Genomic DNA, 12454 nt, shown 5'->3' on the forward strand with positions numbered 1-12454 from the left:
TTGCCGCGAGTTAATTTGGAAATGGTCCGATGCCACCTTCTCCCCGGCCTTGTCTCCCTCGTGTATTAAACTTGCGGCGCCTCTACGGCTTATACAACACCTGCACGTGTCTCCGGAGCCCGAGTTGCTGCCAAGGAAAACTTATGCTTGTGAAAAACTTGTCACCGGAAAAGTTGTGGCCCGAGGCAAAGGACTCGTAAACAGGAAGAACGAGAATAAGTAGACCTTTTGAACCCCCTATGTGCCGAGGCTAACTCATGTAAAGATGCTGCCTTACCCACTACTGCCCCGCCACGTTCAGAAAAGTACAACAGAAGGTCCCATCCCGCCCCTATCCACCCCGTCCCTTCCCATCCCTTCCTCAACTTCCTCCCTCGCCCCGTGCCTTGTTCCGGTGGAAACTTTCCCATGCAGAGGAGTACAGTTCACCCATCCCTGTCCCGCCCAGTCCCTTCCAGACCCGTCCTTCCCTGCCCTGCCCTGCTCTCTCCTCTTCTACCGCCCTGTTCTGCTCTGCTCTGTCCTCCTCTGCCCTGCCCTAACCTGCCCCGCCTGCCCGACCCCACCTTGCCCTAAGACAAGTGACGCAACTAACATCCTCCTCCTCCCTCCGCTCACTCCAGGCAGGACAGAGGCAGCGGCACGACACTTCGAGGCCGCCCTGAGCCTCGACCCCGCCCACTCTTACGCCCTCACCAGCTATGCCGCGCTGGTCACCGCCCACGACCACCACGCCCACGCCACTCACCTCTACTCACGGTAAGTAAACACATGCGATTAGCCTCCCCGCCTCTGATGAGATGAGTGATAATGATTGCAATGAATTATGTTTTTCCTGTCTTTTCCTTGCTATTTTCTTTTCGGAGGCCACTTTAATTTACTATCAACATATCCTTAGGTGGTTCTTTTTATTCAGAAATGTGAATATAGTACACAAATAAAGCACCTCCACACCGCAGAGCTAACTAAGGAGGGTGCCAAGTGACCCTTGTTTGTAGGCTTCACAGGGCCCTGGCGCGGCGGTGGGATCCAGACACAGCCATGGCTCTCGCGCGCCTCTGCATCCTGATGGGAAAGCTCACGGAGGCGGACACGGTGCTCAGCCGCCTCACCGCTCACCAGCCCGCACACCTCGCCGCGCGGGTACATATGGTAAGGTGGAAATTGAGATTGGAAGTCCGTCTAGGCGTCCATTAGCTAACAACCTAAGGCTGAGTGTTTCTTTAATGTATCCAATGACTCACAACAAGGACCTGAATATTTCTTGTGTCGAATAACCCAGTGGTTCCCAACCTATGGTCCGCGGACCGATGCTGGTCCGTGAAGTATGATTTCCTGGTCCGCCAAATTGGTTTACTATAAGTAACTCTTTATTTTGTTCATGATTAAATATGCTTATATATAGATTTCTAATTTCATTTGTAAAACATTAGATATTACGTTTTGGTGTCCTGACAGACCTTGCAATAGGTATACATGAATCTATCACCATGACAGCTAGACTTTTCCATGTCTCTGCAGTACTAAGTGCTGTAGTTAGTGCAGTATTTTTTCCCTCATGGCGTCCATTTGAATAATTTAGCCTTTATTTTATATTTACTTTGTATAATGTGAAACATTTCATTACATGGTATTGTCCAATTGAATTTTAAATTACTAAAAAAATAAAATATGTATTTGGACTATATAAATGTCAGTGTATGCTTGGATATGGTACTGGTCCGTATAATTTTTTCACTTGCTCGACTGGTCCGTGGCTTTGAAAATGTTGGGAACCACTGGAATAGCCCACAACTACAGCCAAAATATTTCCCCTCTGTTGAAAAGCCCACAACCACAGTGTGATCTCCTAAGTTTAAAATCTTACACCCTCAACGTGAACATCTCCTCAGTTCAGACGGCCACAGCCATAACGTCAATATTTCATCTGTCTTCGAAAGGTCACAGCCACGACCTGAATACTTCCTCCGTGCGTCCTATCCCTCACACCCTCCATCTGAACACCTCGACAATCTACTCCTGCAGGCACAAGTACGACTACAACAGAGGCACTACGGGGAGAGCGAGAGCCTGCTGGAGGGCGTGCTGAGGGAGGTACCCACACACCACGAGGCGCTGTACCACCTCTCCCTTCTATACTCCGCCACCAACCGCTCGGGCGAGGCTCTGGATGCGGCAACAGTGGCGGCCAAGACGTGTGTGGCACCGCGGGACCTGTGCGCCGTGTTGCATGCTCATCACGCCGACCTGCTGCACACCCTCACCTTCCTGGATGATGCTGTGACGGTGAGTGGTATGCGGGGAAGGGGGGAGAGGGGAGAGTGTGTGTGTGGGAGGAAGGGAGTGTGGGAAGGAGCCAGTGTGGGAGGAGAGGAATGTAGGGTCAAGGGGCTATGTGGTATGTTTTGGGAGGGGTGTATGTGGGGCGAGAGGGCTATTCGGTATGTGCTGGGTGGGGAGTGTGTGAAGGGGGAAGGGGTTATGTGGTTTATTTACTAGGGGAAAGGGAAAACGGAGCAGGAAAGGAATGGGAGTATAATCTGTGTGGACGGGGGAGGTACGGGTGAGGGGAATATGATGTAGGTAGGGGAGACGAGGATATAGTGAGTGTATTTGTTTGGATGGGCTTATGACTCTCTCTCTCTCTCTCTCTCTCTCTCTCTCTCTCTCTCTCTCTCTCTCTCTCTCTCTCTCTCTCTCTCTCTCTCTCTCTCTCTCTCTCTCTCTCTCTCTCTCTCTCTCTTTCCCTCTCCCTCTCATCCACGTGTCCTCTCCACCCCGACACAGAGCTACCAAATGGCCGTAAGGATGGAACCAGCTCTCTCCCGCGCTCACCTTAACCTGGGCGCAATCTATCACACACAGGTAAGGAAAAAATATCATTAAAATATCGTTTTGGCTTTTATTTTCCTTGCTATTTTTTTTATTTTTTTTATCGATGTGGGTGGGTGAAGTACAATGGCTGTGTTCTTTTTTACTCTTTTATTCTTTGAGTTACTTTTACTTATTTTAGAGTTTTGGTTTATAAATATTTTGTTGCTGTACGACGCCTTTATTAATTCAGAAGGTTCACGCTCTCCCTCCCCCCATAAAGTCCCTGTTGTAGTTGAATCTGTGCCCGCGTTTTCTCGTTTCCTTTCAGTCCCGTCGTTATTGCGCGGCGTTATATCGATATGTGTGTGTGTGTGCTTTGAACTGCTGCATTTTTCATATATCTCTAAAACCCATGAAAAGGGAGAGCGATCAAACTATTTTACCGAGTGCAGTGTAGTGAACTTGACCTTGCTTTAGCTTAGTATACGTCCGTCTCTCTCTCTCTCTCTCTCTCTCTCTCTCTCTCTCTCTCTCTCTCTCTCTCTCTCTCTCTCTCTCTCTCTCTCTCTCTCTCTCTCTCTCTCTCTCTCTCTCTCTCTCTCTCTCTCTCCTTTCCCTCTCTCTCTTTCCCTCTCTCCCTTTCTCTCTCTCCTCTCCTTTCCTTTTCTTTCTCTCACACACACACACACACACACACACACACACACACACACACACACACACACACACACACACACACACACACACACACACTTTTTTCCCCCCTTCTACACACGGTGGCAATAGTGAGTATTTTTCCCCGCCATTCAACTTTTCCATGGCCTCACATTCATCCGACTGTGTGCTAAAGTAAAAAAAATAAATGAATAAAACAATTTTTGCTCCGAATGACTAACTGATCCTCCTCTCCATCCCTTCCCTCCCCGCCCACGCCTCTCACCCTCACGCTCACAAAAAAGGGTCGGTACCAGCTGGCGTGGAAGCACTACCAGTCCGCCCTGACCCGCGACCCTCACAACACGCTGCTGCTGGAGAACATTGAGAAGCTACAGCGAGCCATGAACCCCGAGGCGCGAGGACGGTGACCCAGGGGGGCGGGCGTGCACGAGGCCTCCCCGTGAAGAGATGAAGCTGACGTGACTCTCCTCTCCTCCCCGATGTAGAAGACAAGACAGTTATACTGAATGATGGACAACTCCAACGTGTGAATTTTTTTTTTTTTATATAATATAGGTAGACAGGCCAGAGATAAAACAGAAAATATAAGAAATAACCAAGAACATGTTGCCTCTGTCAGTAATAACGTGGTAATGATAATATTGTTTTTTATGGTGTGTGGATACATATCAAGGGTTAAAGAATTTAAAATCCCCAGTCTTATAAAGAAATCCGAGGGAGATGCCAGACTGTAAAACTTACCGTAATTCCAGAGTTGTGTGATAGTTTGGACTAGTTCGAGATGTGTCTTATATATTATTGAACGGTGACATATTGAAAATGGCATGGCCACCTTCTTGTGATTCAATGTAGTAGAGCAGCCACAGGACCCAAGAAGATGACTGTCATGAGGAAGAAATACAAGTGAAGTAAAAATACATAAACCCCAACTGTCCAAAGAAATGACTGACTTATCTTGCAGAGACCAATGGAATGATTTATGAGCGTAGCGAGTGAACTACAAACACTAAACAGCCATGGCAATGGAAACCTGACTGCAGACACACTTACCCGAGCCCATGCGCGAGAATACACACACACACACACACACACACACACACACACACACACACACACACACTCGATGCGGTAATGGATGCAGCCGGGTGCGTGCATCCCCCGAGAGGACGCAGCAGGCGGTCAGGCCATGACATGAGCCGCGAGGAAATAATTTGGTTTAGTTATACGTGAGGCGTGTGTTGCAATGCCTGAGGGAGGGGCTCGGCGCCTCCACCCAGTCAGTCAGGAAGGCAAACGACACCGCCTCTCCCGCCTTGCTCACACCCGCCTCGGCTTCCAGCGGCACCAACAATTCTGTGCTACGCGGCTCCTCCCACATATTGGTTGGGACACACCCTCCGCTGATATGTTGGCCCGTACGTAGAGTGCAGGCACCAGAAGAAAGACTCCTTGCGTACACATATTGTAATTAGGAGAATCTTTGTGATCCACTACACATTCACGCATAGAGTTGGCTTGTTTACTTAGAGTAAATTTACCAGTTGAAAGACTCCTAAGAAAATGTACCGTATTTACTGCTAATACTGAAGGTTTAATAATAAAGGATAGTGAGGCATTATTTTAAAGTCACATTAAGGGCTGTCCCATCGTCCCTTCGTAAAGAACACATCATTTTAATAACAATGGAGCAAAAAAGGCCAACAAACTCTCTCAGGAAATAATATATAGCTGTAGGTAAAACTAGTCACACGTATAATAACAATAATAATATTAACCAAAGCAGTAAGTAAGGTATTATGTGTGAAACTGTAGCATAGTAAAATATCTGATTATTCTGTAACTTTGACGGCCGATTGCTCTGAGTTGCCAATATAAAAACCGACATATATCAACACAACCCTTCATTTTAATTGACTTTATAAGCTCTGTTCAAATTAACATGGTAAATACGCCACTCCCCGTTCGCCGCGGTTCAGTGTGTATTGTTGGCCAGTCCACAAGCAAGCCAAGTTTGATGAATTATTTTGAGTATAATGGCGCCCCACCATAACCTGCCCCCCTTTCCACCCTTTCCAGTCTCCCTCGCCTTTTTGTCGCCCCCTTTTCAACCCCCACTTTTACTGACCAACTAAACCCCACTCCAACCTAACTCTTTCGCCCCCTCACCCCAGCACCACCTCATATGACCATCTAGTGACCTTTCCTTGACATATTCCCAATACTTCTACTCCCCATCATCTTCTCCTTTAGGACATCCGCGAGCCAAATCAATCCAGTGGACAGCGCTACGTCCAAGTAACTCTTATCTTCTTCCTCCACCTCTTTTATAACTTTTTCTTCATTCTCTCTTCATTTTCTTCATTTTCTTTATCTTCTTTTTCGTCCTTTTTGTTTTCTTTTTCAACTTTTTTTTCTTTTCTTTCTCTTTTTCTGTCATTATCTTTACTTTTCTTCTTTTTTATCTCTTCTTCATTTTCATTTTTTTCTTCTTCATCTTCGTTTCCTTCTTCTTGTTCTTGTTCTTCTTCTTGTTCTTCTTCTTCTCCTTCTTATTTTTCCTCCTCCCCCCCCCCCCTCCACCACCACCACCACTGTCCCCCCATTGTCCTTAATTAAGCTGAGTGTAACATGACGTCATCGCTTCGCTCACAGACAAGAATATAACAATAGAATCAATTATTTTCGTACAACCAAGAACAATAATGATGATAATAATGATAATAATAAATTGCTTTATATGAGACGTGTTTTATTTTTACCCCACTCATCTTTTTTTCTAGGTGTTTTGTACTGGGTTGTTTCGTTATCGCCATAGTTGTCAAGGTTTTCTGGTAATGCTTAAGTTTCCCCTTCTAACAACAAAGGTCGACAGAGCAAGGGGGATTTAACATACAAGGGGATAAAAGTTCATAAGTAATACACGGGAGAAAAAAATAGAAAGGTTTTACACGGAAGGAGAGAAAATGAAGCTAGAGAGGTTTTACACGGAAGCAGAGATAATGAAGCTAGAAAGGTTTTACACGGAAGCAGAGATAATGAAGCTAGAAAGGTTTTACACGGAAGGAGAGAAAATGAAGCTAGAGAGGTTTTACACGGAAGCAGAGATAATGAAGCTAGAAAGGTTTTACACGGATGGAGAGAAAATGAAGCAAGAGAGGTTTTACACGGAAGCAGAGATAATGAAGCTAGAAAGGTTTTACACGGAAGCAGAGATAATGAAGCTAGAAAGGTTTTACACGGAAGCAGAGATAATGAAGCTAGAAAGGTTTTACACGGATGGAGAGATAATGAAGCAAGAGAGGTTTTACACGGATGGAGAGATAATGAAGCTAGAGAGGTTTTACACGGATGGAGAGATAATGAAGCTAGAAAGGTTTTACACGGATGGAGAGATAATGAAGCAAGAGAGGTTTTACACGGATGGAGAGATAATGAAGCTAGAGAGGTTTTACACGGAAGCAGAGATAATGAAGCTAGAAAGGTTTTACACGGAAGCAGAAAAAAATGAAGCTAGAAAAGTTTTACGCGAAAGCAGAGAAAATGAAGCTAGAAAAGTTTTTACACGGAAGCAGAAAAAATGAGGCTAGAAAGGTTTTACACAGAAGCAGAAAAAATGAAGCTAGAAAGGTTTTACACGAAAGCAAAAAAAATGAAGCAAGAGAGGTTTTACACGGAAGCAGAGATAATGAAGCTAGAGAGGTTTTACACGGAAGCAGAGATAATGAAGCTAGAAAGGTTTTACACGGAAGCAGAGATAATGAAGCTAGAAAGGTTTTACACGGAAGCAGAAAAAATGAAGCTAGAAAGGTTTTACACGAAAGCAAAAAAAATGAAGCTAGAAACGTTTTACACGGAAGCAGAGATAATGAAGCTAGAAACGTTTTACACGGAAGCAGAAAAAATGAAGCTAGAAAGGTTTTACACGAAAGCAAAAAAATGAAGCTAGAAACGTTTTACACGGAAGCAGAAAAAATGAAGCTAGAAACGTTTTACACGGAAGCAGAAAAAATGAAGCTAGAAAGGTTTTACACGAAAGCAAAAAAAATGAAGCTAGAAACGTTTTACACGGAAGCAGAGATAATGAAGCTAGAGAGGTTTTACACGGAAGCAGAGATAATGAAGCAAGAAACGTTTTACACGGAAGCAGAGATAATGAAGCTAGAAAGGTTTTACACGAAAGCAAAAAAAATGAAGCTAGAAACGTTTTACACGGAAGCAGATAAAAATGAAGCTAGAAAAGTTTTACGCGAAAGCAGAGAAAATGAAGCTAGAAAGGTTTTACACGGAAGCAGAAAAAAATGAAGCTAGAAAAGTTTTACGCGAAAGCAGAGAAAATGAAGCTAGAAAGGTTTTACACGGAAGCAGAAAAAAATGAAGCTAGAAAAGTTTTACGCGAAAGCAGAGAAAATGAAGCTAGAAACGTTTTTACACGGAAGCAGAAAAAATGAGGCTAGAAAGGTTTTACACAGAAGCAGAAAACACTGAAGTAGAAAAAGATGGGAAGAAAGAAAGCCACACATTGGTTGCTGCTTTAAATATTCAGAAAAAAAAGCAAGTCGATAAAAGTGTTTGGTAAGTTCTGCATATTTTATACAAGGAAACATTCACCTCAGCAACAGTCTACGTGGTCAAGAGAAAGAGAGAGAGAGAGAGAAATCTCATGTATGGCTTTCTACACTATTGACTGCATATATGATAACGGGAGAGAGAGAGAGAGAGAGAGAGAGAGAGAGAGAGAGAGAGAGAGAGAGAGAGAGAGAGAGAGAGAGAGAGAGAGAGAGAGAGAGAGAGAGAGAGAGAACTCATGTATGGCTTTCGACACTATTGACTGCATATATGATAATGGGAGAGAGAGAGAGAGAGAGAGAGAGAGAGAGAGAGAGAGAGAGAGAGAGAGAGAGAGAGAGAGAGAGAGAGAGAGAGAGAGAGAGAGAGAGAGAGAGAGAGAGAGAGAGAGAGAGAGAGAGAGAGAGAGAGAGAGAGAGAGAGAGAGAGAGAGAGAGAGAGAGAGAGAGAGAGTGGGGTGGAGCAGGCTATTTTCATCATGATCAATATCTCGATACATTCCAATCGTTCTATTGACATTTACCGACAAGTTTTCCTGTCCCACTGCTTCCTCTTCTATAATGCTTCCTTCCTCCCCTCCACACAAATTCTCTTCACACGCTCCCACCCTCCTTCTCTTCTCCCCTTCCCTTCTTCCCTTTACCCAGCCCTTCTCCCTTCCCTGCCATCTCCCGTTCCTCCTCTCATAAACTTAAACACAATCGTCTATATTTTCTCATCTAGTCCTTCTGCTCCTCCTCCTCAGCTCTCTCTGTTCCCTATAACCCTAATGTATCCTCCTCCTCCTCCTCCTCCTCCTCCTCCTCCCACCTCTTCCTAAGTCTCCTCCCCCTCTGTTTCCATCTCGCCTTCACCTCAGCCTAATCCTCCGCCTCCATCTCCTACTCCTCCTACTCATCATCATCATCATCATCATTATCATCATCATCCATCGTTTCCTCATTCTCCACTACCACAATAACAATCTACATCTACCGCCATCTGCTCCTCTTTCCTCCTCCACCTACTCTTCTCCCCCTCCAATCATCCCCTGAACTGCACACATACACACGTCATCAACAGTTACTAATCCTTCTTCACATTCTCACACACACACGGCTATGCGTTCTTTGATCTCCAGCCCTTTATCTTGCCTCCGACGCCCGGCATTGTTCAGGCAGGTCGTTGTCAGTGTGAGGGAACGCCAGTCACACGTTACCGCTAATACGCCTGTAATCCCGCGGCGGTGAATCCACAGGTACACAAACACATGCACCTGTTTAATTAGTGAACGTGGGTGCGTGCAATGCGTGACCTTAATTCTCATATTAGTTGCTTTTTTATGACGACTTTTTTTTTAATATTAAAGCCAGTGACTGATTCTGATTGATTTCTCTTTGGCTTTAATGGTAATAGAATAACTTTTATCATTCAAGTTTAGTAAAAAGATAGTCACGGGTTATTTTTCTGTTGCAGTTTTTTGTGTGTCGCATTTGTAGAGCAAGAGCTATCACAGGCCTTTTTTAGGAAACATATACCGTTATCTGAATTCAAGTGGTGTTTTTATTTTCCCTCTCTCTCTATCCTGCTTTCCATATATTTTAACGCAATCCAGCGCACCAGACTCGATCCCTAACCCAAGCTAAATTAATATAACACTTGCAATAACGCCTACCCTCTGGCAACCTAAACTAACGTAACTAACACTAACGCATTTAACAGCATATTCTGAACATCTAATAATTTCTCTCATTGAATATTATCATTACATCAACAACTCTAGTTATCATTAATATTTCCACCATCATCACCAGCACCACCACCACCACCATCATCACTACCACCACCTGCACTACCACTAACAACAACAACAACAACGTCACCACCACCACCACCATTACCACCATCCCCACCACCATCACTATCGGCACCACCAACACCAACAACAACACCATTCCACACACACCCGCCACCACTACCATCACCCTCCCCCACCACCACCACCACCACTACCACCACCAGCACCAGCGCCACCAACACCGTCAGGAAGAACCGCAGGTCATTTGCATGCATAATAACACACGTCTCGGGCCGCTGCTGAGACACTGGAAGGGAGGAGAGGAAGGAAGGCGGGAGGGAAGGAAGGAAGGAAGGAGACAAGGATAGAAGGAGGGGGGGAGGAGGTGTGGAGATGCAAAATTAGTGGGTGTGGGAACGGGTGGGAGAATAGGAGGAGGAGGAGGAGGAGGAGGAGGAGGAGGAGGAGGAGGAGGAGGAGGAGGAGGAGGAGGAGGAGGAGGAGGAGGAGGTGAAGAAGAAGAAGAAGAAGAAGAAGAAGAAGAAGAAGAAGAAGAAGAAGAAGAAGAAGAAGAAGAAGAAGAAGAAGAAGAAGAAGAAGAAGAAGAAGAAGAAGAAGAAGAAGAAGAAGAAGAAGAAGAAGAAGAAGAAGAAGAAGAAGAAGAAGAAGAAGAAGAAGAAGAAGAAGAAGAAGAAGAAGAAGAAGAAGAAAGAAGAAAAAGAGAAGGCAGAGGAAGAGGAGTAGGAGGAGAAGGAGGAGGAGGAGGAGGAGGAGGAGGAGGAGGAGGAGGAGGAGGAGGAGGAGGAAGAGGAGGAGGAGGAGGATAAACATTTTAAGTCACCCATATGCTTACATCTTCACGACACCTGCCTCCTCCTCCTCCTCCTCATCCTCCTCCACGTCCTCCTCCTCCTGCTCCTCCTCCTCCTTCCCCTCCTTCCAAGATATTTGCCTTCGTGGATAGTGTTATGAAGAAGCTTGGGCTAAAATTACCTAGTTCAAGGAGGAGGAGGAGGAGGAGGAGGAGGAGGAGGAGGAGGAGGAGGAGGAGGAGGAGGAGGAAACATGGAAACCTCTAAGATTTGTCAACAAAAATCATGTTGGCTTATAAAGAAAATGAATAAATAAATGGAAAGAAGAAGAAGAAGAAGAAGAAGAAGAAGAAGAAGAAGAAGAAGAAGCAGAAGACGAAGAAAAAGAAGACAAACACGAATGCTAAAAAGAAGAAAAAGAAGAAGATGCAGCCTTGGACGAAGAAGATAAATAATAGAAGAAGAAAGGATAATGCCTCGGGGAAGACCAGACAAGACATGGGAAGACATTGCCAGGAAGAAGAGGAGGAAGAGGAAGAAGAGGAGTCGTGGTCGGAAAAGGAAACGGAGGAAGAGGAAACATGAAGGAGTAGGAGGAAGGAGGAGGAGGAGGAGGAGGACGAGGACCATGAGAAGGAGGAGGAAGAAGAAGGAGGGAGGAGGAGAGAAAGAAGAAGAAGGAGAAGGCGGAGGAAGAGGAAGAGGAGGAAAGGGTTGGAGGAATATTGCTGAAGGGTGAATAGAAGACAAGGCAAGGAGAAAGAACGAGGGAGACAGCCAGGAGGAGGAGGAGGAGAAGAAGGAAGAGAAGGAGAAGGAGGAGGAAGAGCAGACGGGTGAAGAGGAGGAGAAGGAGGAGGAAGGGAAAGAGGAACAGGAGGAAGAGGAGGGTGGAGGTGAGAGACGGAGATCAAATTATTCGTTGTCCTCTGAAGGAAGCGTCGATACCCGCCTCGTCATCAATTATGTAAATGCTCACACACACACACACACACACACACACACACACACACACACACACACACACACACACACACACACACACACACACACACACACACACACACACACACACACACACACACACACACACACACACACACACACACACACACACACACACACACACACACGGGCAGACAGCCAAACTAAGCCTACTGAATCGAGACAAAGACGGCCTGACAGACACACACCAGAGGCTCAGCGGATGTGCGAGTAAACACACACGGGAACACTGACTTAAAGGGTAGAGAGAGGAATCGTGACATAATGCACGGAAGACTTAAATAAACAGAGAAAGAAGAAGAATAAAGGAGATAGGAAGGAAGAAGGGGAGAGAGGGAGACAATATGGAGAGCAGGAAAGAAGCAAGGAGGTAAGGTAAACACAAATAGAGAAATTAAAAAAAAAAAGGGAAACTGGGCATGGGATGAGACACAAGAGAGGAAAAAGAAGAATCAGATAAGTAGAAAGAGAAGAAAAGTAACTTGATAAAAAGGAAATGAGAGTAGGGAAGATAGAAGATGAAATAGACGAAAAATCATGTACAGAAGAAGGGTGTAACTAGGGAGGTTGATGATGAGGATGAGCAAAGGAGGAAGACAAGTAAACAGACAAACATAAAGGCAGACAGACACGCAGGCAGAGAGAGAAGGAAAGGGAAGAAGTGGAAAAAGAAGAAAACAAACGACATCGAGGAAGGGAAGGAAAAAGAAATACTGATGTTTGAAATACCGACGTGTATAAAAATGAGTAAACGAATACGTGCGCATTTAATAAAACTGAAAATTAAATAAAAGATAAACTG

General features: G+C 45.1%; 1 protein-coding gene across 1 annotated transcript in view; it reads left to right on the plus strand.

Annotated features, from left to right (window-relative positions):
• Positions 1–6239, plus strand: part of LOC126995208 (protein O-mannosyl-transferase TMTC1-like) — a 22488-nt gene extending 16249 nt beyond the window's left edge. The window contains exons 12-16 of the mRNA XM_050854551.1: positions 624–759; positions 999–1152; positions 2026–2286; positions 2788–2865; positions 3774–6239. Of these exons, the coding sequence (XP_050710508.1) occupies positions 624–759; positions 999–1152; positions 2026–2286; positions 2788–2865; positions 3774–3899 (755 nt within the window). The 3' untranslated portion in view covers positions 3900–6239. The remainder of the gene's footprint in view (positions 1–623; positions 760–998; positions 1153–2025; positions 2287–2787; positions 2866–3773) is intronic.
• The last annotated feature ends 6215 nt before the right edge of the window (positions 6240–12454 follow it).

Source organism: Eriocheir sinensis, chromosome 1 (genome assembly GCF_024679095.1).
Source record: "Eriocheir sinensis breed Jianghai 21 chromosome 1, ASM2467909v1, whole genome shotgun sequence".
Taxonomy (NCBI): Eukaryota; Metazoa; Arthropoda; class Malacostraca; order Decapoda; family Varunidae; genus Eriocheir; species Eriocheir sinensis.